General features: G+C 41.0%; 1 protein-coding gene across 3 annotated transcripts in view; it reads left to right on the top strand.

Moving 5' to 3' along the window:
• The window catches only part of NRG3 (neuregulin 3), a 573294-nt gene that overhangs the window by 535858 nt on the left and 9945 nt on the right, over positions 1-27491 (top strand). For 2 of the 3 annotated variants that reach the window (XM_075610456.1, XM_075610455.1), the window contains 5 exons: positions 7500-7602; positions 13008-13134; positions 14124-14251; positions 17419-17589; positions 24026-24121. In XM_075610456.1, the coding sequence (XP_075466571.1) occupies positions 7500-7602; positions 13008-13134; positions 14124-14251; positions 17419-17589; positions 24026-24121 (625 nt within the window). The remainder of the gene's footprint in view (positions 1-7499; positions 7603-13007; positions 13135-14123; positions 14252-17418; positions 17590-24025; positions 24122-27491) is intronic. The other variant, XM_075610457.1, reaches the window with a different exon arrangement.

Consider the following 27491-nt stretch of genomic DNA (forward strand, 5'->3'; position numbering starts at 1 on the left):
TTATGTCTAAACAAAACCCTTACTCCCCCTGTAGCAGTAAAGCAGAGTTCTAAGTGGAGGACCCTGTAGTCAGACCAAAAATCATGTGCTGCAAATTAATATTGATAAGCTTAGCAAGGAAATGTGGTCTACTCATCATTTTCTCGAGGAAGAAGATCTGAACACTGTTGACACATTTTTTTATGGGTTAAGTAAGAAGACTAAAGCTTTTCCGATCCATAAAGTGTGGAATCATTTGATACTAAGCAAATGGAAGTATCCTCATGGAAAAAGTGGGACAGCCAACAAATTTAACAAGATGTATCCTTTTAGAATCGAAGCCAAGGAAGAGTGGGACAATCCACCCAGAGTAGACACTGCAGTCTGAAGACGTATACGAAGGACCTCCATCCTCTTAGAAGATGCAGCTTCATTCAGGAATCCCATGGAAAAGAAAATAGATGGTCTTCTTTAAAGATTATACTCCACAATAGGACCTTCCTTCAAGCTCATGGTCACTACAGCCTGCCAGGTCAGAACCAGGAAGATTTGGTTTTCAAGGCTGTAGGAGGAGTAGAACCTGAAATATCACGCCAGAAGTTTCTGAAGCATTGCACTATTCTATCTGAGTCGCTGGATTTTCTTTGTGATGCCTCTTTTGATATGACCAAGTTACTTTCCAACACTGCCACATTATCAGATATGTGCATACAGGGCTCTTTGACTGAAGCCTTTGGCTACTAACGTTTCGTAGAAGAATACGTTGGTCTCCCTTCCTTTCTTTTCTCTGAAAAGCAGTTTTTGGACCAAATTAAGAGGACAAATTCAACAGATTTATATGAGGGAAGGGAAACCTTCCTACCACAGGATAGAAGATACAGATTTCCATCATCTAGATGTCAAAGGGTCATGGGACCAAGACCACCCATTAAACAAGAGGGTAATTCAGCAAGACATACTACTAGAGGAAGACACCGGTACAGAGAAGAACAATCCACATCTCTTCTGAGATCTGTCACATCCGCCTCTTGAACACTGTGGCTTTCAGGGGCAATGTAGGAGATGTGTGCAGAGGTGAAAACAGGAGACTGCTTTTGGAAAACAAATGTATCGAAGTCTCCTGGCTGCAAAACTGGGACAAAAACACTGCACCAGATTTCCCGAACCACAAAATCCCATTGGTTTCAATGGGAATGTTTAATAAATGTAGGTTTTTATCATGTTATTTACAATGTATAGTGCTTTGAAAAATGACAATACTGGGGGAAAGAAGTACAAACAATAGGGGTAAGAACAGCAAATATACAATATAAGGCAAAAGGATTTTGTGCTGCACCAAAGGGCTTACAAAGGAAGTGGTATATTGGGAAACTTACAGACACAGTAAGAGTAAAAGTGCATTTATTGAAGTGCAAGTCAGGGAGGTGAAGTGCATTTCGTGTCTGTAGTATAGGTATAGAAAATGTAATGAGAAGCTTCTTTTAAGAGATGATGTTTCAGCAGGGTTTTAAAATTGGAAAGAGATTGTGCTTGCTAAAGAACATTGTGTGGAAGAGCATTCCGTGAGTAGGGAGAGATGAGTGATAAAATGTTTAAGATGGGAGATGGCTGCAGAGGTAGAAGGGGAAAAGATGAGACATCCTTGGGTCAAGCATATGAGGGGAGTAGGGGTGTAACAGAAGCTCAGAGTTCATATATATGAAGGCAGGACCGCCGACAGCTTTCCCGGGGCACAGGACTCGAGTTTGCACCAGGGCTCCCCTTGTCGGCGGCCTTTTTAGACTCCCCCTCTTACACACTCCTACACACCTCCTCGCTCTCTCAGCCCCCTCTATTCCTCCTCCTCTCACTCTTCCAGTCACTCTCCCCATCTTACACTCTTACTCTTACTCCCCTATCTCTTGCTCACTCTCCCTGTTTTACACTCTTCGTCTCACTCTCTCCCCTCTCAATTCCATCCTTCTCTCTCTCACTCCATTATCTTTCTCCCCCTCCACTCTCTCCCTTCCTCCTCTCACACACTCACTGCCCCTCTTCTCTCACTCCCTCCTTTCTATCGCTCACTGCCCCCACCCCACTGGTTACTCACACTTCCACCCCGCCCCCCCCCCCACACAGACACACAATACGCCCCACATCACAATGTCCACACAATACCCCCCACACACCACAATCCACTTGGGGAGGTAGGCCCACTCCTGGGCATCACCTCCATAGCCCAACTTCAATTGTCCTGACTCTCTCCCCTTGTCGGTGGCCCTGTATGCCGGTGCAGAGGAGTATAGAGCCTTAAAGGACAGGAGAATGTTGTAGTTTATACTATTAAGTAAAGATAGCCGTGTTAGTCCAGTTGCGAGTAAATAAGTACTTCAGTATTAGGTGATACCTTTTTTATTTGGATTTACAAGACACATTTTCAAGAGTTGTCCTATCTTCCTCAGGTCAGCAATACTGATTTAGAGAGCTTAACAAAGATGTTTAAAAAAAAAAAAACAACAAGATAGCCATCAAGGCAGAGGAGGAATAAACAGACAGGGAAATAAATGGATGAAAGGGACAGTGAGACACAGGACCATCCATCCATCAGTAGTGTGCTGGGGGTGAGGATGCAGGGGGGGGAGAGGGGGTTAATTGTAAAATTCACGAAGACAGGGAGAAACATTACTACAAATTATGGTAGTGTGTTAAAAACCCTATATCAGCATAAAGTCTTGTTCTTTTAGTGTCAAAGTGTATTATCATTTTGAGTGCTTTTAAACATTCCATTGAAGATGTTGATGTTTAAATCATTTATGGAAGGATCTGGCTGTGAGAAGTGGTTTATACTGAAATGAGTAAGAAGACAGCAGAGAGATATCAGGAGGTCAGAAGCAGTCAGTCTGGAAGAGCAGCAGATGATTTTAGCAGCAGCATTTTGAATCGATTGTAATCAATACGAGATAGAACTAGGCTATTAGTTCTGGTGAAAATCTAGTGTGGTGTTTTGTGCCACTTTTTCAGCTCAGATACTCTGATAAATTATCCCCGTTTCTTATTGTGCCATCCACGAATAATTGCCCCTGTTACTTTAATATTCACAGTACCACAGTATTTCAGGGGAATCACTTAACACAGCGCCAAACTGTTAAGTGTTTCCCTGAATATTCTCAGATAGCTCTGACTTACATCTTGGATGGATAGTCATTATAAGCAATTATATTGCTGAATAGTACAAATTGTGATATTATTGACACTCCATTCATACATGGCACATTTAGTGCTTTGTGATACTGTTTTCATACTGAGCATATAACCATGTTCTTAAGATTTGTTGATACTTTTTGTATGTACATTTTTCTGTCTCTCATTTTTCTATGAGTAAAAAAAAAACAATTCTGACAAATTAAGTGTTTGACTTGTTTCGAGTGCTGGGAACTTTTCATATTTTGCATATTAACAAAAGGGACTTCTTTTAAAATAAAGTGTAAGATTTGCAAGTTTAGGAGACGCCAATTACAAATGTCTCTTGTAGTTGTACAGTCCTTTCTTATAGAAAAATACACTTTCTTGGAGCTTTTTAAATTGTCTCCTGCAGTATGTAAGCTATTGACATAAAGAAATGTAGCAATGACAATGTCAAATCTCTTATTGTTATCAACCTAGCTTTCGGGGGCACTTCTATTTCCTTGGGCTGTTTGAGACTACAGTACAGTATTTACCTTGCACGGCAACTTAATGATAAACAGGGAGATTAAGTTCACCATGGAAAAATGGAAGCACGATGGGATACAGAGAAAGAAATCCACAGATAACTAAATGGCAATATCACATTGTCAGACCAGAATGAGAGTGGCTGAGGCTGATAATGAAATCACATTATCACACTGATGAATTGTCAATAAAGAAACCTACAAAAAGTAGCAGGAACCCTACTGATCCTATTACCTCACTGGATTGCTGTTTGGAGTCTGAGACTTACCAAATGTAATACACTGAAAGGATCTAATTAAGGATTATAATGATAATTAGATTGGATGCACTGATTAAAGATGACACAAAATCTAAAGTTGTCCAAGGATTGGAGAGAGTGATTAATCCTTACTGAAGAGAGTTTAAAAATTATTTTCTACGGTAATTGTCACGGTGTGTTTCTTGTTTGTAATAAAGATAACCCTTTCACTTCTGGAAGGTATGTACTGTATTATAACCATAACAATCCAAAATACTTCCAAAATTACTGACACCCACCCTAGATATGATCCTAGGGGTCTGTGTATGATGGCAATTTTGGAGCCAAAAACAGGGCATTTTGTTCCTGCACTTATGTATCAAAGCAATTTGCTCCAATTTTCTCACCCAGTAACTCTATAGGGAGAGTCAGTAGGCGGAGTTGGAGAGGAGTTACATGGTGCATAGATTATAATGAGATGCATCACATTCTGCATCTCTGCCCCAGCTTGCACCTTGGGGAGAGTCAGTAGGAGGAGTTGTTGGGGTTGGGGGGTTACATGGTGCACAGATTATAATGAGATGTATCACATTCTTTATCTCTGCCCCAGCTTGCACCTTTTGGAGAGTCAGTAGGGGGAGTTGGGGGGAGTTACATGGTGCACAGAATATAATGAGATGTATCACATTCTGCGTCTCTCTGCCCCAGCTTGCACCTTGGGGAGAGTCAGTAGGAGGAATTGAGGAGTTACATGGTGCACAGAATATGATGAGATGTATCACATTGTGAGTCTCTCTCAAAGCTTGCACCTAGGGGAGAGACAGTAGGAGGAGTTGGGAAGAAGCTACATGTTGCACCGATTATAATAAGATGTATCACATTCTGCGTCTCTGCCCCAGCTTGCACCTTGGGGAGAGTCAGTGGGAGGAGTTGGGAAGGCTTTTCATGGTGCACCGATTATAATGAGATGTATCACAGTCTGCGCCATTCTTTTCCCTCAAAAAATATTCTCCTTGTCGGAAGTGGTCGTAAGTCTAACATTCTACATCGCGTATAAGAAACTGGTCCTAGATATGCTGCAGATCTACTCCAAAAAACAGAGCAGTGCGTCGAAACACATTGTTCTCTATGTCGATACATAATCCTCCTAATGTTTATTACGGACCTATCACAAATAAAAGTCAATTGTTGATGTGAAATTATATTCGTTATGTGAATAAATGGTTCCTGTATTTATAACTGACCTTTCAGATAGCACTTCCCTTCCTCACGGGACCACCACAGAAGGGTAATTCAAAGTAAGGGTGACACTATTAGGCTATTTTTGGTGCATGACAGTAAATATCACGACATTTGGCTATACGTTGGCCTATGTTTAATCATCTCAAGAGGGACCATGGACACGACTCATTTACTGGTCATTTGACTCCGCCAACCTGTCAGTTATAAGCAAAAGAACTGGGGTAAGAGGTCCAGGGCTCTATAACTTCTAATGAAGTACTGTACATATATTGAAGATGCCACCCAAATGGTCAGTCCCTCTTAGGACTAACGGCAGCGACATGTTCATTAGGTTAAATCTATAGATCGATGCCTATAAATTACAGTACTTTGAACAACTAGAACATTTTGTCTATTTTTTTGCATCAAAAAACATGGTATTGTCAAACAGTATTTAAATACTATGTCTCCTAAGAATTCCTGCTGAAAATTGTGTGTAAATGAACTAAAAGAAATTCACATAAAATGAAGAAGGCTCAGTTTCAGTGCAGGTTTACTGTATAAGGAAAAATGTAACATGTTGTACATTCAAAGAGGGGGACGTTATCTACAAATGTTCTTGGTTTAATTCGTTTTGGGGTGGTTAATTAGATATTTGTGCTTGATCACTATTCAATGGGACAAACCACACAGTGAAAATTGAAGCGAATTGGATTTAAACATATGGTGCATAGACTGTTGGATATGGAAGACAGCTGCTCTGTATTTGACTAGGTGTTTAGAGAACACAGAGATGGTCTCGTACATTAGGTAAAGTCTGCAATACGAATATAATTTACAGCATATTAATTGAGCAAACAGACTCAATAGCAGATTAGCGAATCTGGTAAATAAGAGTTTGTCAATGTCAAGCCTGAAATTCAGCATATTTAGCATAGTTTTCTAAAAGATATCCCAGTGGTACACAATTCTGTTTACTGCTCGTAGATGACATAACAGTTGGAATGAAACAGACTGAGAGCAAAATATCTTAAAAAGTGAAAGCCAAGGAAAATTTCAGATGGTCTTTTATCATTCATAACAAATAGGACATTCTCTTGGTTAAGCCTCTCTTGGCATGGAATCTCTCTACACAAAGCAGTATCAATTGTACCCACCATTTCTTCACGATAATTGAATTTTTCTTTCCGAATGTAAGATATGAATATCATATCAAATCTCATCTATGTTAATGTAAAGAGTACGATAAGGTGAATTGTGGACTTCACATTCTCAGTTAGCAATAATTTGATATTGATAGTTGAAGTGACATAACGAGCTTCATACATACGACGCACATTTTATGAATGTTTGTATTACACTTATTAGTGCAAAAATGTTCTTGTAGAAAAAAATATCTTGGTACGATAGGACCCATAGTTTAGACTTTGAAAGTTCTGTACACTATAATTTAATGTATTAAGAGTTCTAATGTTCATCCACTAAAAAGGTACAACTACCTACAATGAATCAACATTTCTCCAGGACCAGTACAGCTACTAGAATATTAAAGTAGTTCCATGGCGCAATGGGACCGTGAGCAAAGTGTCACCGGCGCCACAGAGCGATCCCATAGCTGTGAGCGCCTAACAAAACAGGATGAATTGTATAGTTTCTACAATTTTTTTGTGCTTCTCAAAATTAAGGATGTCAGGGAAAATATAAAGGTACTGGACCTATCTGAAATCATGTTAGGGTCATAGGTTATATATGGGGTCGCTTATTGTTCATTTTATTGGGGGATATATTAAGAATTCTTGTGTAGAAGCCACATAGGGTTTGTGCTGTCCAAAAATATAAATGTATTAACTATTCTCTGTAATCTAGTGAAGATATCTCATTTGTTAATTGTTTTAGATAAGTTAACCAATGTACCAGGTAGGTGTTATAGCAGCAGTACTGTACATACTACTAATATTAAACAACCTCCTAGATTGGTGTCTTATGAGCTTGTGGCTGGTATTATCTGTTCAGTGTGTATTATTTCTACAAAATATGTGACCTTTAATGTGCTTTAGTATGCCTCTATCCTATCACACCGCTAAATTGAGGATGTCCATTGTTCATTCTTGTAGCATTTCCCTTATGATGGCAGTAAAATAATTTCAATTAGAAAAATTACATTCTATTTAAGAGGTCGAACAAAGCAAACGTTTAAAAAGTCAAGACTGCAACTTCAGAAGGCAAAGATATGAAAATGAATGACCAGTACTAATTAATGACTTAAAAGTAAGACTTGTTCATGGTATTAAATTAGCAGGAAGTGAAAAACCCTGTATGCCTAATGTAATGTGTAATGAGATTCACCCGACTGCATGTTGTGTTCTTGCAGAGAGTGAGGCGGTTTACCAGCAGCAAGTCCTGTCAATCGCCTGCATCATCTTTGGAATAATCGTAGTGGGTTTGATTTGTGCAGCATTCTACTGCAGGACAAAGTAAGATATTGCTTACACAATGTTCTTTATATGGGTTTAAAGCGGTGGGTGTAGGCATCATTGTATATGTTGTATATATCCAATTCATGTTCACGTTTAGCAAATAATTCATACTATCAACCATGACACATTTTATGTCTCAAAAGGTTATGTACAGTAAAGAATTCATATTTTGCTTAAACAGTGGTCACATGATGTGCTGACATAGGGCTGAAGTCTGTGTGTCAATGAAGATACATGTGTTTTTATTTATTTATAAAATGTTTTACCAGAAAGTAATACATTAGGACGTACCTCTTGTTTTCAAGTATGTTCTGGGCACAGAGTTATGCTAACAATACATGGTTACATTAAATGAACAGAGGTTACACAGTCAATTCACAGACATTTCATGGACAGTTTGAGTTGGAAAATTGGGTACAGGGGATAAAAGGGCTAGGGAGTTTCAGATTGAAAAAGAGCAGCTGTAACATTACCAATAAGCGAACGGCAGCAAGCGGCTCACACCCTTTGGCTGCGCCAAAGGCTGTCCGCATTTGGGGCGATGCAGATATAGACTGAAGAGTTTCAGATTCAATGCAGCTGTGGTTTTGCACGCTCTCTATTAAGTACGCCACACCTATGAGCGTGTGACCTGAATACAGGAAAATGGTTAGTACACCACTCCCTAGCTGCCCCACTTTTCACCTTCGCAAAGGTCCCTCAAATTTTCAATATCTCTCCTCAATCTGCCCCCATATACCATCTGTCAGGAACAGCACATAAGTGAGCACGTGACTTAGACATGCAACCAGGGTTAATACATACGGCTACTCCAGCCAACTCACCTTTCTCCTCCGCAAGGTACTTTCAGTGAGTTAATATTAACCCTTACTCAATTGCAATCATACAGTATATATTTGTTGCACCCACCCAAGTGTATACATAAAGCAGTCTGTAAAGCAACAGTGCTATTTATCCAAAATATATGTTTGCCACTGAACAATTCAGCAAGTTGAGTTTATTTATTTGAAAATATTTAACATTTAAAAAAAATACTTTGGCCTAGAGCCATAAAACTCTGTGGAAACAGAGTTAATATCGCACCAGGTAAAATAAAAAACAAAAACACCCCAAAAATGTGTCTTATACCTTAACCAAAGTCAGCAAGATCGTGGGAACATTTTACTGGGTGCGATATTTTAAGTAGTCGCTATGCAGTAATTATAGCATCGCGATACAATGGGGCAGGTAATATTTGTACCAGAGGGTTATGTAGTATACATTATTATATTACCTGTGGTAGAAAATACATTAACCCCTTTGATGTCTGTGACTACCAAGGTATACCGGATTGGAGAGAAGGGGAACAGGGGAACCTGGTTCAATTCCTGGTGTCGGCTCCTTGTGACCTTAGGCAAGTCACTTTCTCTCCCTGTGCCTGTAAAATGTCTCTGTAAAGCGCTACATAAAACTAGCAGCGCTATACAAGAACATGTTATTATTATTATTATTATTATACCACAGGCACCAAAGAGATTACAATGACAGTTACACTGCACTACCTGCCCTGGGCTGAGTGTGAATTGGGGACCCCGCCTACAAACGGCACATTTAAATACAAACACAATATGTTTTTATTGAGCAACTTTTATTGACATTCTGCAAATATTACTACAAACACAAGCATTTTATTTATCTACGTGTCTCTTTCTGAGGCTTTTATTTGCAAAGTCACAAATAGCAAATAACATCAAATGAGATTTTATTAAATATATCTGATGCGCTTGTCACCAACAAAGAAAGCGCAGCCTCTGATGAAGCAGAAATTGCGGATCTCGCTCTTTATACGGTTTATAAACCTTTCACCTTCACAGTTTGTGGCAATTCAGTGATAGGAACATTCCTAAATCAATTCCAATGTTGGGAATTGTTGGCTAGTAGTGTATTGTTGTGCGTTATTTTTTAAATATATTTCCGACAAATGAACTAAGTTACTGATTCCATAAAAACTGTAAAAAAAATTATCTTCAATTAAAAAAATTTTTTAGTAAAAAGTTAGGCCATATAAAATACAGTAACATGACTGTTGTAATCAAACCAAGAAATACAATTTTTAAAAATGATAATTAAGTAGCGTTTGCTCCATTCAGTTAGAACTACACATATGAAACCAAATTTTGGGCCACAGTATTTGTGGAGCCTCGGAAAGGTCGGGGGCCACTGAAAGGTTGGAGGCCATTGAAAGGTCAGGGGGTTATTGAAAGGTCAGAGGCTATTGAAAGGTCGGGGGTTCTTGAAAGGTCAGAGGCTATTGAAAGGTTGTCCCCCCCCCCACTGCGCCGCTCTGGTCACCGTTCCCCCCCCCCGAGCAGCTCTGTTCCCCCCCTTGCGCAGCACACAGTGAGACACACACGCACACACACACAGCGAGATACACACACGCACACACACAGCGAGACACACGCACACACACAGTGAGACACGCGCACACACACACACACACAGTGAGACGGTACACACACACACAGTGAGACGCACACACACAGACTCGCACACACAGTGAGATGCACGCACACACACACACACACACACACACACACACACACACACACACACAGTGAGACACACACATACTGTGACACACACACACACATACTGTGACACACACACATACTGTGACACACACACACATACTGTGAGACACACACACACACATACTGTGAGACACACACACACACACATACTGTGACACACACACTGTGACACACACACACACACATACTGTGACACACACACATAGTGTGACACACACACACATACTGTGACACACACACATACTGTGACACACACACATACTGTGACACACACACACACATACTGTGACACACACACACACACATACTGTGACACAAACACACACATACTGTGACACACACACATACTGTGACACACACACACATACTGACACACACACACATACTGTGACACACACACACACATATACTGTGACACACACACACATACTGTGACACACACACACACACACACATACTGTGACATACACACACACACATACTGACACACACACACACATACTGTGACACACACACATACTGTGACACACACACACACACACACATACTGTGACACACACACACACATACTGTGACACAAACACACACATACTGTGACACACACACATACTGTGACACACACACACATACTGACACACACACACACACACATACTGTGACACACACACACACATACTGTGACAAACACACACACATACTGTGACATACACACACACACATACTGTGACACACACACTGTGACACACACACACACACACAGTGACAGACACACACACACAGTGACAAACACAGTGACACACACACACACACACACACACACAGTGACAGACACACACACACAGTGACAGACAGACACACACAGTGACAGACACACACAGTGACAGACTCACACAGTGACAGACACACACACACAGTGACAGAAACACACACAGTGACACACACACACGCACTGTGAGACCCTCGGGCACCAAAAACAAATGCAGTGAGGATGCCGCAGCCTCGCCCCCCCCCACCGGGGGACACCAGTCCCCTCCATCCATTCTCCGAGCTCCCACCGGTCCAGAAGGCGCCTCTCTCCAATCCGGGCACTCCGCCCGGTCGGTCCTGGGGGCGGTGCAGGCCGCCGTGCGACCCGGAGCGTGCGTGAGCCGGCGTCGGGAGGACGGTGAGCCGCCAGAGCGGGAGCAGCCGCGGTCCTGGGCGTGGGGGGCAGAGCATGCAGCGCAGTCCACCAGGCGCATGGCGCCCTGGAGCACGCACGCGCCGGCGTCGGGAGGACAGTGAGCCGCCCGAGGAGCGGGAGCAGCCGCGCGTGCATGCACCGCCAGGCCGCTGGACGGCTCGGAACACGCAGGTGACAGGGGGGCACCGGTGAAAGGGAGGGGGGACCGACACAGGGGGCAGTGGGTGGGGAGTGACACCCGGGGTCAGGGGGGGGCAATACCCGGTGGTGGTGATACCCGGGGGCAGGGGGACTCAGCGGGAGACAGAACAGGAGGGAGAGGGAGAAGAAGAGAGTGGCCGGGCGGCGGTGGGAGGAGGAGGAGGGCCGGTCGAGGCCACAGAAGCAAGCCAATTAGAGGGGGGCGGCCACGGAGCAATCTGATTGGCCAGAGGCTGAGTGACAGACCAATCAGATTGCCCCTAGACACAGGGACATACAACGGTTTCAAAAATATAGATATAGATATATGACAAGCAGTCATATGAAGGAAATTCTAAGCTTTAACATTGTTGTATCAATATGTTTTCATGGCTTCTAGTACCATGCTTTATCTGAGGGAGAATGCATGGAGCCAACAATGTATGAGCTACAGAGAAACTGGACTACAATCATTTAAATATCACTATTCACGGTGTGACTCGTAACAATTTGCATTATTTCTGATTTGGTAAGGAGAAGTGTAGGAATGAATGGTTAGGTTGGTAACTATTTTCCGGAGGGCTGAATTGCCTGGGTCCTGGAATCTTAGCTTGTAGGTTTCTTCTCAAGTTGCATGCACGCTGAATATTTGATTATTATATAGAGAAATATACAGACATCGGCAGATCAAAGGATTCTGGATCTGCATGTCTGGATAACCCACAGGGACTTGTTCAGGTTTGATCATCTAAAGTGTACATGACACGACTTAAAAAATGAGAGAGATGAAAGAAAGAAAAAGAAAATGTACTGGAGAATGTATACATACATCGTCAACAAAAAGGCATACGTACCATTCAGGGAGGAATGTGTTAAGAACCCTTACCCTTTATTTTCTGTATGGCCCTTATAACCAAAGACTCCACTAATAGGTAGGACACATTCCTCACATAGTGTACGATATTAGGTTGCGGCTGTTTTGCCAGCATTTAGCCAATACTCACCTTACCGCCGGGACATCTCTCCACCGCCTGTTTCGCCACCAAAGTAAGCCCCTTACCCTAAAAAACCTTAATCTTAATCCCTTACCCTAAACGCTTACCCTATTTCCGTAACCCCTTACTCTAAAATCCCTATCCTTAACACCCTATAATAACCGCAAAAAAAAACCTTAATGTGCCAATCCTATTGGTGAAACGGCCGGTGGCTGAGTGTCCAGCGGCGGAGCAGCTGCGGTGAAGGGTCCCTCGGTGACCATCTCCCCCCCGGCGTGTTCATGGCAATGCTCACTAATTATAACAATAGAGATCACAACTGTAGCACGTTTTACTGGTCGGCAGAGTTGATCCTTTCACATACCGTAAACGGTTCCCATTTGGAATTTCCCCCCTCCACATTCAAATATTATCGGCTTGTTTCTTGTTTTTTTCCCATTCAACATTCAGTCTATTCTTATTCTGTTCTAGAAGACAAACAAAAAAAATTCAGGAGCAACTGAAAGAGACACAAACTGGAAAGAACTACAGCATCCATGCGTCCAACTTGTTAGCAAAAGCAAAGAGTCTTGGAGAAAACACAGTCCAGCTGCACCATGTGAGTATAAACAGTCTTCTGTTTCTGATACATACGGTATGATGCTGGCTGTACACAGAAGAGGTGCAGGAGATACGAGCCATGGAGGGGTCCAAGAATTAATTGTAGTTTTAATTGACCACGGTCAGAGCTTCCGGGCTTCTTCTTCAATATGGAAAACATGTATGCGGCCTTGAACATGGGTGCTCAACTCGTCCTCAAGCCCCCCTGCCCCCAACAGGACAAGTTTTCCAGATATCCCAGGTTCAGCACAGGTGTCTCAGTAAAAGACTGAGCCACTGATTAAGACACCTGTGCTGAAGCAGGGATAGCCTGAAAAGCTGACTGCTCGTGACCCTTTGAGTGTTGGAGTTGGCAGCCCCTGGACTACAACGTTCATGCCTACCTATATCTGGGAATTATGCTTATGTTGGTCTATTGTGGGCCTGGCTTCCGGCACACACTGGGGGGGGGGAGGGGGAGAGGCCTGCAACGGGGTCCAGTGGCAAGCAGGGGCCTGTCAGCTGGACGCTGAAGTTTAATCAATCATATATCCCAGCTCTCCCCCCTGTCGGCTACCCTAGTTGCAGGAACCTCTAAAACAGGGGTAACCAACTCCAGTCCTGAAGAGCCACCTACAGGTCAGGTTTTCAGTGGCTCAGTTTCAATCAGTGGCTCAGTCGAAGACCAAGCCACTGATTTAGCCATCTGTGCTGAAGCAGGGATATCCTGAAACCCTGCCCTGTTGGTAGTTCTTGAGGACTGGAGTAAGTTACCCCTGCTCTAAAAGAAAAAGGGTTAAGTATGAATTTATAGCTGTTTTTTCTAAATAAACTTAATTGTACAGTGTATATTGAATGATATTTGATTATGCAGGTTCTTATATATTTGATGGAACTGCTGTAAATATTATTTAGGTTTCTCAGTGTTCTCATTCATGAATTCATGAGTTCACATAGGTTCCTTTTTTAGATGTTAACATACTTTCATTGCTGATTGATTACCATTAGTATTCCAAGTCAGAACGGCATCCTGAGCCGGTGAGAGAGAAAGTTATGGAGTCCAGCTTCTCTGAAACCCAGCCCTTCTCAGACACTCCGCCACCGGACAGAGGAAATCAGTCAATGAAGCATCATAGGTAAGGGGAACTAGAAGGAGACGCTGCAAAATCGTGGGTGGGAGTAACGGCAAATTTAGGTAAAATTAAGTAACATAATATCTCTGGGGCAACCTTAACGGCTTTGGTGGATACGCGATGCTATGATAATGCCTCGTTCTTGTATTATTTGCATGTCATGATCACTAACAACCATTATAATACTTTATATACTTTGTTATTGTCCTTTGAAGATACACTGTTGGTCTTAAAATGACTTTAAATTAGGTTAACGCCAAGTTAAAAGACTTCACAGAGCTTAGTTGATCTGGAAATATTTGGGCTACGAATAACGCCACATCATTTGCACCAACACTCTTGCATGACCTGTGCACGCCTTAGAGCCCCCCTCCCTGCAACAAACATGGCTACAAGTTTAATAACCTATATTAATGATGATTAACCTAACTCCGCTAGTGACCCTTGCTGCTGCCTGAACTCCGGAACAACAGATGTTTTATTTTTAACAGGGAACACTCTACAAACCAAATACCCCCGAAAGGGAGTGAGCAATATTATAAAACCCATTACAATTCAACCCACCAAATGATTGTGCTCAGCCTGGCAACACCAATTCTGCCAAGCTGTGAAAAATGAGACACACCAATAAAATGACATGAATTATTAGTGAATATCTATATTTCCACTTTTTCGTTTCTATATATTTTTTTATAGTCATATAAATGTATTTTGTAAGCACAAGACTAACAACAGACAAAGAAGGAGGGAGGGATGGACTTCACAGGAAGGACACAAGGTAAGAGGTCTTCTCCACATGGCCACCTCCCTATTTAGGCCGAGATTATAGTGGCAGCGGCGGCACGTGCAAAGGCGCTCCGCCAAAACAAATACCTGTGTTCTGTTGAGGTTCACATAGTGGGAGCGACCGCAACCTGGCAGAGGCGCGCCGAAGCGGCAAAATCCAGGTGAGACAAATTTGTCTCTCCATGCAATGGCCGCGGTACGTTGGCGTCACGTGAAGCGGTTCAGCCAATCATGGTGAGCCGCTCGCGTGATGTCATGGGCAACGCCCCCTGTCACCTCCCGCCTGTCGTCTGCATACAGTGCAGGATTCGTGGCACGCACCACACAAGTGATGTCACGCTGTCGCTTGCGCGCCCTACAGCGGCTACTTTAATCTCGGCCTTAAGGTCTTGCCTGAGAACTGTTACCCCAATAGAACTGGAACCATAGCCTCCCTTGTAAAGTGGTGGAGGGAGAGGACAGGGCCTCCTGGTCATGCTGCATCAGCTTTAGTACAGGTGCTTGCTAAAGCATATAAAAGATGTAAATGCACATGGACATGCACCAGATTAATACATGCACTGTAACCTTCAATATGGTGTTTGTAAGACTTGAGAAGGCTGTATGATTCATAAAGGCAAGCTCCTGTGTTCTTTGATCTGCGCTGTTCCTACAACATAAACCATGTGAGAATTGAGAAAACCGCAATCGGGTATTCACCGAACATGCTCCCCATCACTATATATATCTTTCAAGTAGGGGAGACCCTCTTTGTCACTACATCTCATGTATGCCTCAAGAGCCTAGGATTGGATTTATACGATCTTTAGAATGGGGATCATACCTGTAAATTCTAGCATGCCATCTTGTATAGAAATGCACGTGTATGTGGCACTGAACAAACTGTAATACATAGTTTATGAACACAATGAATTTCTTTGTTGAACATGTCCTAGATAATAACTGTAAAATTGTAGCTTCTTCCCAATTATAATTATTTAAAGCCTGCTTGCCTGAAGGTGTTCTTACAAGCGATCTCCATGTTTCAGTAAAAAGAATTCAGGGACCTGCACACAGCTGTAAAAATAACAATAAAACACGATCCAACCCCACAGCTGAGACAGCCTTATGCAAGTTATTGAAAATTCATTTATAACTTTTTTTCCCCCCTTCTCTACCAATCCTGAAACGGAACAGCAGGTTTTTTTTCTGTATCCACAATCTCCTAACAAAATTAAATCCAGTCATGCATAGGTGTTCCTGCCATTAACTGTTCTCCACCACTGCCATTACTGGGTGTGAAGATTGTTTAGCAAAACAACCACAGGCGATAAACTATGGAAGTGTGACATCCCAATTTAGCAGTGTACAAGGCTGAAAGTAAGATTAAATCCTCCTTTCAATAATTATTAGAGATTCGAACACAGTTTGACCAGAGGATGTGTCTTTGTTTTGCTAGAACTCTTGAAACCTAAATGTCGTATTTTGTATTTCTTGCTCTGTTTTCACTGTAAAAAAAGAGAAAAAGCTCACTAAATACTAGGTTTGTCAGACTCTCAAAAAGAATGGGCAAAGTACAATAGGAAGTAATCAGCCTGTCAGTCTTCAATGGTGCAGGTAGCTATGCACAGGATATGCTGCATACATAAGCAGATACCTTTATTACACTAACAGCATTTGAAAGAGTAGCTGTCACTAGAATTCAGCTGCAATGTGCAATTTTTTGCTCCAACCTTGAAAATCTGTCTTGAGGAGTTGCACATTTACTAGCAGAAGGGCATATCACCTACTGCATACCTCAAACTAACTTTACTGTGAAAATATTTTTAGTATTAAATCCAACACTTTAGTTCATTCACCAAAAACCTGTTTCCTGCCCCAAGTTTATTTAAAAAAAAAAAAGTTTTCATTTTTATTCTGGTTCTCCCTATTTCTTCACTTGTTCCTGTGGCAGAAGAAGGTGGGATTGGTTCCAGACATAGGGTTATTTTCCTTGATGATGAGATATGGCCCTAGACATCCTATACCAGATTTTGCAGAGGAACAAACTCCAGTTAGAGTAATCAAGAGAGGGCACATTTTGAATGATAAATGTCAAACCTATACCTCTCAGGCTACCACCTTTAATTTCATCATACTCGCCCACCAACTCACTTCGGTAAAATCACCCAGAACCATAACCTTAGACATGTATCAACTGTTTCCAGTCAAAGCATTACAAGACACCTTGCTTCTGTCCTATATGGCAGTAAGGGAATTCATTCAAAATGGCGGAATGGCCTGCACGTCTGCAGTGCATTGCTCTCCAACAGTGACGTTGTTCTTACAGCTACCAAAATATAAACACAGCACATTGCTTTTGCAAAGACTGTGGTGCCAATATTTTTGCCTTCCTTGTGTTTCAGAAATGTCTCATCATGCTGCAGTCCCAGCCAACGGAGTAGGATGCTGCACAGAAATGCCTTTCGGAGGACTCCCCCTCTGCCCCGGGGGCGCCTCAGTGGAATTACAGGACCAGCATATCAACAGCTGGAGGAGCCTGGGTTTATAGATCAGGACACAATGCCTTGTCAAGGGTAGGTGATGAAAATCACAGGAGCATGAAAATGCAATATCAATCGCAAGATTAAAAAGGAAGAAAGTTATCTTCTTTAATCTTACTTGTGAGCTGTAACTTTCTCATGTCTCCAGAGCATACAACATTAAAATCAAAGAAGTATTTTAACATAGATGGCTGGAGGAGATATTCTCAACAATTTCTTATTGAAAAAAGAAATACTGTATCGCCATTTTTTTTTTGCTTTCTTTGTTTTGAATTTCTGGAGTAGTAACAATTCACACGCAATGCTTCCAGGGGCAGATTGCGTGTGTGTGTTTTTTTCACCTTGCGGTATAATAATAATAATAGTATGTTCTTGTATAGCGCTTTACAGAGATATTTTTGCAGGCACAGGTCCCTGCCCCATGGAGCTTACAATTTATTTTTGGTGCACAGGGAGATAAAGTGACTTGCCCAAGGTCACAAGGAGCCGACACCGAGAATTGAACCAGGTTCCCCTGCTTCAAACTCAGTGCCAGTCCGTGTCTTTTCTCACTTAGCCACTCCTTCTCCACATTGTAAACATGGACGTACAAAAGTTGTGGTTTTGGACCAAAGGAACCGACCGATCCGCAGCAAATCCAAATCCTCCAAAACAATTCACCCATCTCTACTTGTTACAATTTCCTAGTTTGTTGATTTAGGGTTTCAGTTATTCTGGGTATAAATGTCTCTCCTGCCTGTTGGACATTTGCCGGGAAATATTTCCACCCAGCCTGGACATATGCTGAAAACAGTCTTCCATGGCTCATTCACAACCTACTTCAAGGAACCATTGATGGTTACTGAAGACTGTTGTGGTACTTAATAGGGGTCATGTATCACAGTCCCCGGCTGCAAAACTAGAGTAAAAAAACTGCACCAGATTTATTAACAGAAAACATTCCTATTTAAACAATAGAAGGTTATTGATAAATCTGGTGCTGTGTTTTTGCAGCTAGAACATATTGTAAAATGACCACCAATGTGTTTAAGAGGGAAGTACGATGAAAATACAGGTTAAACGTTAAATATTCCCATTACTACTTATTATAACTGGAATTTTTACCCCTACAACAGCTACAGTATTACTTCTAGGGACATACAACTTTGAAAGGGACTTTAAAACAAACATCATTTCCAAAGGTTTAACCAGGAAAGATGTACACTAGCATTTTTTTTGTATAACTAAATACAATCAGTTAGCCACTGTAATTGCATGTTATCTATAAACAGCAATGTTAAAATTGCATTCAAGTAGTTGAGTCTCATGGGACGCAGGAGATTAGGCAAATAGATTTCTTATTCTGCATTAGTCTAACAGACATTTGAAATACCTTTGGGACCCATTGTCTGGGTTACTGTACTTTCAGCATCATATTGGCAACCAAATAAAACTATTTGACATCTTGTGAACAAGGAGCAAAATGCAAAGAAATCCATGTAATAATAGGACTTACTGACAACTGTTCTATATAAAATGTGACATTCGGGGACATTTCTTCATTCTAGAAGCTCGGCGCCAGTATTGTTTATATTTACTTGTGGGTGAAGTTTTTACAAAGTGATGTAACTGCATAATGCTTCATTACATGGGCAACTGGAGGTCAATTCAGCACTGGTCCTTTCTCACAGTAAGCACATCACGATGGTGGCGTTAGTGATGGGTATACTAAATGTAGTCTTTTATAGGTGACATCAGTGAAACTGTTTAGCAAAAACAGATTTATTTTTTTTACAGTAAGTCACCTTACAACAATCATGGCGATGTCTGTTAGAGCATTTTGTTGATACATATTTACAAAGAGTATAGAGTGGTAATGACTTGTGCCTTGTATATTTCTAAAGTGTGTAGTATCGTTTGTATAGTATGACTACCATTTTCTTTCATTAGTATTTGCATTTTGTCTATTGGTTAACTGTGTTGTACATGTGTATAAAAAGATACAACCAAGCATTGACTTTTCTAAGAGACTTAGGCCCGTATTTGTTCATGGTGCTATGCCATAACATAGCTTCCAACTATGGAAGACACGTTCTGAGCCGTTTGCATACATTGAAAATGTGTCCTATATAGAAGCAATATTTAGCTAAGCTCAATCTCCTTTGATTTTCCCGTATGACTCTAAACTAGAGGTGGTCAACTTCAGTCCTCAAGGGCCATTAACAGGTCAGGTTTTGAGCCACTGATTGAGCCACCTGTGCTGAAGCAGAGATATCTCTAAACCTGTCCTGTTGGTGACCCTTGAGGACTGGAGTTGCCCACCCCTGCTCTAAATATTCCAGAAAACAAACACTTGGGACTCCAAACTTTAAGATTGTGCTCTATTTTATAACATTAAAAAATATTATTGCATGATAATAAACATAACATAATGACGTCCTCTACATTCCAGCTTGCCTTGGAAACCTATACCCCCCCACCCCTCCCGCCCCCCCCCCCCGAGGTACTGTTGTGCAGGGCATCACAATACTTTTGGTTGCTAAATTATACTTTTCTTAGGTGCAATAGTCACTTTTCCCTGTCCGAAGTTTGAAGGTACCAGGTAACCGTGGTGTTAAACAAAATGTAGTTGATCCAATACTTCTAAAAATCAGAGTAGTTGACCCGTACTGTGTGAGTTTATTCTTTCAGTGTATCTAACCCATTCATTTATGCCATGTATCCTTTATTATATGATTATGGGGTTTGGCTTATTTTTCATGCTAGTGTGTTTTTTTAGCAGTTTATTTTTACTCCAGAAGGTGTGTGGATGATGTCATCTCTATGACATCATGGCTCATTTGCATTTTTTTGCCCATCCATTTTTTTTCACTAAGGGTGTTTTGTGGTTGTTTTCTCATTTGGTGCGAGATTAGGTTATATAAGGATTCACTGTGTGGTCTTTTAGTTGCTCTTAATTAAGTCCCGAGTGGGTGTGCCTACCTCTTTGTTTTATATATATATATATCTAGGATTATTAAAAAATCACTTTTTGTATGGTCTGTTTCAGCAACACCAGGGGACATTTATTTATTTATTTATCAAGTGTTTTACCAGGAAGTAATACATTGGCAGTTACCTCTTCTTTTGAAGTATGTCCTGGGCACAGAGATATGATGACAAATAATACATGGTTACAAATACACGGTTACATTAGGTGAGCGGGGTTATACATTATATACAAGACATTGCATGCACAGTAAGAGATCATATATATTATAGGCGTATGTAACAGTTAAAGACCAGATTAGACTGGTGGCGGTTGTGAGAGTATCCGGTAGACTGTTCCAGTTTCGAGTGCACGGTAAGAGAAGGAGGAGCGGCCAGATACTTTGCTGAACCTTGGGACCATGAACAGTCTTTTGGAGTCAGATCTCAGATAAGTGCTGCGTGTGGTAGGGGTGAGTTCTCTAAAATAATCTTTGTCCTTTTAAATAATCTCAGGTTCCATAAACAATACTCAAACTCGTCATTATCATTAACTCTATACAATGTAGAATGTAATATTCCATGTTTCCAAATGTGCAGGTGGATACAATTTAAATATTTTCACAGATTACAGTGGCTATGTAGTTCAAAGAATGCCTTTCTCCTTTAAAGTCAATCTTCTCTTCCAACTTGATCCTGCAGTGAAGGCCTAACACAAGTCTGCTAATATCACAGTCATTGCCATGGCAACAGGCCTGTTAAGGCATGAATACTAAATTATTGCTGTAACTTCCCTGCTGGATGAAGCAACCTCTCAAAGGAAAAAATATCATAAATAATTAGGAATAATAGCCAGGGAAAGCTAGAAAATTAAGGGCAAGAAAAATAGCTTTCAGACGTACTGTAAATGTGTCGGTTCTGAAAATGTTTCTGAAATCATTACATCGCTTCCTAAAGCAGTATCATAACAGAGTACAAAAGACCTTTAGGTGTTCTTAAATAAATAGCTATTTTGTTCCTTACTAAAGAGCAACACCCTGGTCACTGACTATTCAAATATTTACTAGTGTAGGTTAAGTCACTCGGTTTATCAATGCAAATCATGTGTGAGTGATCATTTATTAGTTATGCTGTATTTGTTATACACAGCTGTAAGGATGCATAATGCTTTATGTAGAAATTGCTTATTTCTGCTGTCAGAAAGAGTTATGATGCCAAATTACCTTCATCCCACTGTCAAAAAACGGCCCCAGATAACCTCTCTTCTAGACAAACACAGAAAACCAGGCCAAGTTGCTGACCAATATAAATTATAATTAATAAAAAAACAATACTTGTATTTTTAAGCTGTACGTGAAGCTCAAGTTAACTGTTTGTGTGCCAGCTTATTAAAATACTGAATATTTTCTGGCCTTATTAAGACAGTCAATAAATCTTGGTTCCTGCCGCACTCAGATTCATACTTATAGTGAAATAGACATTGAATCAAATTGTATTAGCTGCAGACATGGTCATGCACCATGTCTGCAGCTAATAACATTTTACTCGATGTGTATTTCACTATCAGTATGAATGTGACTGCGGCCGGAACCAAGATGTATTGAACTGCTCATAGCGTTTGATTGAATTCCCGCCAGCCAGCACCAGCACCATCAACAGAATTGACCTCGATTGTAAGTGAAAGAGTGTGTTTGCCCTCATTTATTCTTTGCGTAAACTGTAGGGAGCTCCGAGGTTAACTGCAGATCAGGAGGCCCCTTTTCTCCTGCTGGTCTGTCTCCTCTGAGGATGCAATCCCTGGTGTCCGAGGAGGTGGTGCTAGCTGTAGATGGGGAGCCCTAACTCTACATTTAACCCCTTTGGACCCTATAGTTGCACCAGACGAGTCTGTGGGTTATTTATGAATGGGTGGGAGGTGGGGGGGCCGAACCTTAACCCAAACCCAAATCAGAGGCAGAACTAAGGTACAGACCCAAATCAGTCACAGAACTAAGGTACAGACCCAGATCAGAGGCAGAACTAAGGTACAGACACAAATCAGAGGCAGAAGCAAGGTTTTGTTAAAGGTCTGCCCATAGATCAGAGCCATGCTGTTTGACTCCGATCTATGACGTTGGGGAGGTTGCATTTTGCTTCTTCAAACTGCCCATTCCTACTGTAATACATTGTATGGTGCAGAGCACTTAAATGGCAAAAGGTCAATATCCAGCACTAATGCATGTAATGCATTTATGTATAATTGTATTTATATAGTGCAGCAATGTATGCAGCACTTTACAAATGTTACAACAAATGGAAAATACAGTACAAACAATGGAGGTAAAAGCAGCATATACATTATAACGTAAGACAAAGGGAGGCCCTGCCCCACAGAGCTTACAATCTAAGTGATATATTAAGAGATGTAAAGACACAGTAGGAGTAAAAGTGCATTTATTTAAAGAATCAGGGGGTCAAGTGCATCTGGAGTCGTGTGTAAATCATGAGCTGCTTCGTTTCAGGAGGAAGTCCAAGAGTCACTTAAAAAAAAAAAAAAAATGTTGTTTTAATATACGCCGCTTTTGGTTACCTTTGTTGAAAACGAATTACCTAAGCTGCCGATCGATTTGTTCTTTCGTGATCGATCAGCAACGATCCGGCTTCCCAGGGTTCAGTAAATGACTGCCTTTCAGTTTCAATCAATCCTTCAGTCAGTGTAACTCAGCAGCTACAAAGTATTCTTATATTACTACGGTAACATTGTATATTGTTCCAGTTTGCCGCTGAAACTGCTGGGAACATTGGTAACAAATTATTACAAACAGGAAAGTGTTGCAAAGATCTTGCACTGCTGGGGATCTGGGCTAAAACCTACAATAGAAATCAGAGGATGCTTTAAAATGCATTAAAATTGCATTAAGAGTTGAATTTAAAAATAAATGCAGTAATTATTATGTAATAATACAGAACTGATTTATGTAAAAAAAAAAAAACATGTATGATATTGCTGGGATTGCTCCTTTAAGATGTGAATTTTCCGCTGGGATTTAAAAATGGAAACAAAAAAAGTGTGTGGCAAGTGGTAGAGCGTTTTGTAGTCCAGAGGGCTGAAGAGGTGAAAGGTGCAAAGACGAGACATCCTTGGATGAAGTGTAAGAGACAAGTACTGGTGGAGCGAGAGATCAGAGTTGAGATACCGAAGAAGGAAGCGTCACTGCTCCTCCCGTTAATGTGAGTTAACACAATAAATAACACCGAAAATAAATGCGTGCAAAAAAAAGTAATCAATACGGGAGATAATATGGGCCTACATTAGTGTTTTAGCAGTCCAGGGGCAGAGGAAGGGGCATGTGTTTGCAGTGCTGTGGAGGAAGAAATGGCAAGATTTTCTAAAAGTGTTTATAGGAGACAAGAAAGAGAGAGAGAGGAGTTAAATGTAGCCCAGGGCAATGTATGGGGTGGATCCTAGTAGGGTTATTAACAGTAATATAGAAAGGAAAAATGGGGCCTAGTTTGCTAATAGGCAATCTGTGATTCGTGACAGGACCAGTCTAGGAGATTTGCTCGCAGCCGTTTCACCGCGACCAAATGGCCAACGCTTTGCCGCGACTCTCTCTGCCGGAAGCTGCCGGCCACCAAGGTAAATAAACCTCTTACCATATAACTCCTACCCTGAGCCCTTGCCCTAAAAAACCCTACCTAAGTCCTTACCCTACATCCGGTGGTGCCAGTGTTCCACCATCTCCCAAAGGTGCATAAGGGTCTGGACCACCCCCCGGGGAGACCCATCGTGTCCAGCATTGCATCTTTGGGAGATGGTGTTTACAGGTACATCGATGGGTTTTTACAACCCTTGGTACGCTCTCACCCGTCATATATCCGCGACACTGCAGATCTGTTGATGTTTATTGAAGGTATCGATTGGAATTCTACCTATAGATGGGTTACTATGGACGTCACATCATTATACACCATTATTGCACATGAACACAGATTATCTGCAGCACAACACTTTCTTGACACTTCGACGTTATCTCAGGCACAGTGCACTTTTATTCAGGAATGCATTTTATTTTTACGCACTCACAATTATTTCATTTTTGATTCACAATTTTATTTACAGATTAAAGGCACTGCTATGGGGACTTCTTTTGCACCTTCTTTTGCAAATCTTTTTATGGGTTCATGGGAATCCACTCACATTTATGGGAGCACTAACACTTTTCGTCACCACATCATCATGTACAAACATTACCTTATCTTCATTTGGGATGGTGATTTTCACTCATCACATATGTTTTTTGATACCCTGAATATAAATGATATCAATCTTAAATTCACCATGGAAACTGATTTGCACCATATTAATTTTCTTGATGTGACGTTCCATATAGACCTAGAAAATAAAATACAAACAAATGTATTTAAGAAAAAACATTCAAGGAATTCATTCTTACACTCAAATAGTAGTCATTCCAGATCCCTTATCAACGGGATCCCAAAGGGACAGTTCCTTCGTTATAAAAGACTGTGCTCCAAGAATGAGTCTTTTCTTACACATGCTGCAGATCTCAGTGACAGATTTATCAAAAGGGGCTACAGTAAACAAATTGTTGAGAATGCTTTTCAGGAAGCACAGAAAAGAGACAGGATGGATCTAGTTAGATCTTGTGGTTCCAGGACTAGCAAGAAGGCCTCATCTAATACGGGTCCATTTTTTATTACTCAATTTAATGGACAGGCTAGTCAGATTCGTAGCATTATCCAAAGACACTGGAGTACTTTACAATTGGATCCAGAGTTAAAACCGCTCCTTGTTGATGGGCCAAAGGTAGTATTTAAAAGGGCCAAAATATTGGGTTCTCTAATTTCACCGAGTATGTTCAGCTCTCCTGCTCAGGAACACATTTCTGGAATACCACATGGATTCCAGAAATGTGGATACTGTACATTGTGTCAATTTGTACAACCTATATGCAAGATCTCTCTGGTTCAACCAACATTCAATTACAAAATTTCATCTTTCATGAATTGTCAAACTAGTTATGTTATTTATGTGATCTTATGTGGTTGTAACATGAAGTACGTTGGCAGGACGATTCGGCCACTGAAGAATAGGATAGCTGAACATACAAGATTAATTAAACGACATGACTCTGAACACCCGGTACCCAGAAATTTTTCAAATTGTCCTAAAGGGGGCATTAAGAATTTCAGGTTCTTCGGCGTTGAACATATTCCAGCGCCAAAGAGACGGGGTGATAGAGAGAATATTCTATACGGAAGGGAGATGTTTTGGGTTTTTTCCCTTGATACCCTTCATCCCAAAGGTATGAATGTTGAATGGGAACTCAAGCATTTTTTATAATAATGATTCCCATTGTATCAACATGTTGGTCTTGCTTATTTGTAATAAGATCTATTAGATTATTTACATCCCTTAGTTTACCCTACCCCATCCTTTCCCTGTCCTTTCCTCTTCCCCCCCCCACATTTTTTTCTTCCCCCCCTCTCCCTCTCCCCTCCCTCCCCTCTTTTTCTCCCGTTTTCCCTCTTTCCCTTCCCCCTCCCCCCTTCCCTTTCTCACCCTTTCTCTTGCCACCCCTACCTTCCCTTCACCCCTCCCCTCTCGCCTTTCCCTGTTCCCCTTCTTTCCTTCCCCCCCTCCCCTCCTCCCTCCCCCCACCCCCACCCCTCCTCTCTCCCCCCACCCCCACCCCTCTTATTCCAATACATACCTGCCCCTTCCCTTCCTTATTGGGTTATCAATTATACATGACAATGAGCCCAGTACAGCATTTATTACTTTTTAATATATAATCCTGATCTTTCTATATGTGAGTGACTAATTGACATTATCATTAATTGTTATCCTTTGTATGATCTAATGAAGATTGTACAGTATCTAACATTAAGATACATACTTTATGGGATATATCTAAGGTATCGGTAATAATATATGGGTCAGAGAATTGTTTAAAGTTTTTATTACAGTCTTATGAAATATGCTTATACTTGTAGGTTTGTTATCATTTTTAATTAGCATATATGTTAATCCTGGTTTGTTGTGTGTAGTATGATTCTAAGTGTTAATCCTATTATATATATATGATTTCATTATATATATATATATCTTCATTACTTGGGGTTATCACTTTATGTATGCTTTGTAACATTAGTCTTATATGTCCTTTGTATATGGGGCATTCATTAAATGAGTCTTGTTAAATGTATTTTGACTTGGTTCACCAGTTCTCCACTTCATGGACATCTGATTGGTCCCCTTGAAGTGTTGATCAGGTGTACATGTTTGTACTTAATGTTTTAATCAGTGGATACAGCTGTTAGTTGCCATATATCAGTATCACTCTACAGTCTACACCCTGACAGATCACTCTTTGACAAAGCGCCCAGTGCGTGAAACGCGTCAGAGGATCTGTCAGGATTTTTTGTCTATATGTTTTTTAATTAATAAAACTTTTATAGTGGTTCTTGGTTCTACCTGATTCTTTGTGAAGTTGTGTTCCGGCTTACTCTCCATTTTTTTTCTACAGATAGTGGCGTAAACATTGTTCTTTCACTGTGACGTCGAGACGTTGTACATATTCCTTGTTTTGCGCACCCTATCAATTTGATTGTGCACCATTTTGTGAATCACTTTACATCTGTGCACAAGATGCTGGCTGTGCACGTAAAATCTCTGGGTCATTTTCATATTTGGCATCAGCATGCAGAAAACCAACACGAGTATAACCTGCCATACTATCAACTGGATCAGAAGCTTGTAACAAGGTGGAATTCTAACAAGCCCTCCCCAGCTACAAAGCACCCCGAGATAAATAGGGAAAAGAGGGTCTGGTCTTACTCAGGCACACTGGGAAATTATTGCACTTTTATGTGAACTACTGTACAGTAATTAAACCATTTAAAATAGCAACATGGGAAGTATTTTCAGACAATACCATCTTGAGTCAGGTCATACCACTCATTAAACTTTAGGAAAATGATCT

Source organism: Ascaphus truei, chromosome 8 (assembly GCF_040206685.1).
Source record: "Ascaphus truei isolate aAscTru1 chromosome 8, aAscTru1.hap1, whole genome shotgun sequence".
NCBI lineage: Eukaryota > Metazoa > Chordata > Amphibia > Anura > Ascaphidae > Ascaphus > Ascaphus truei.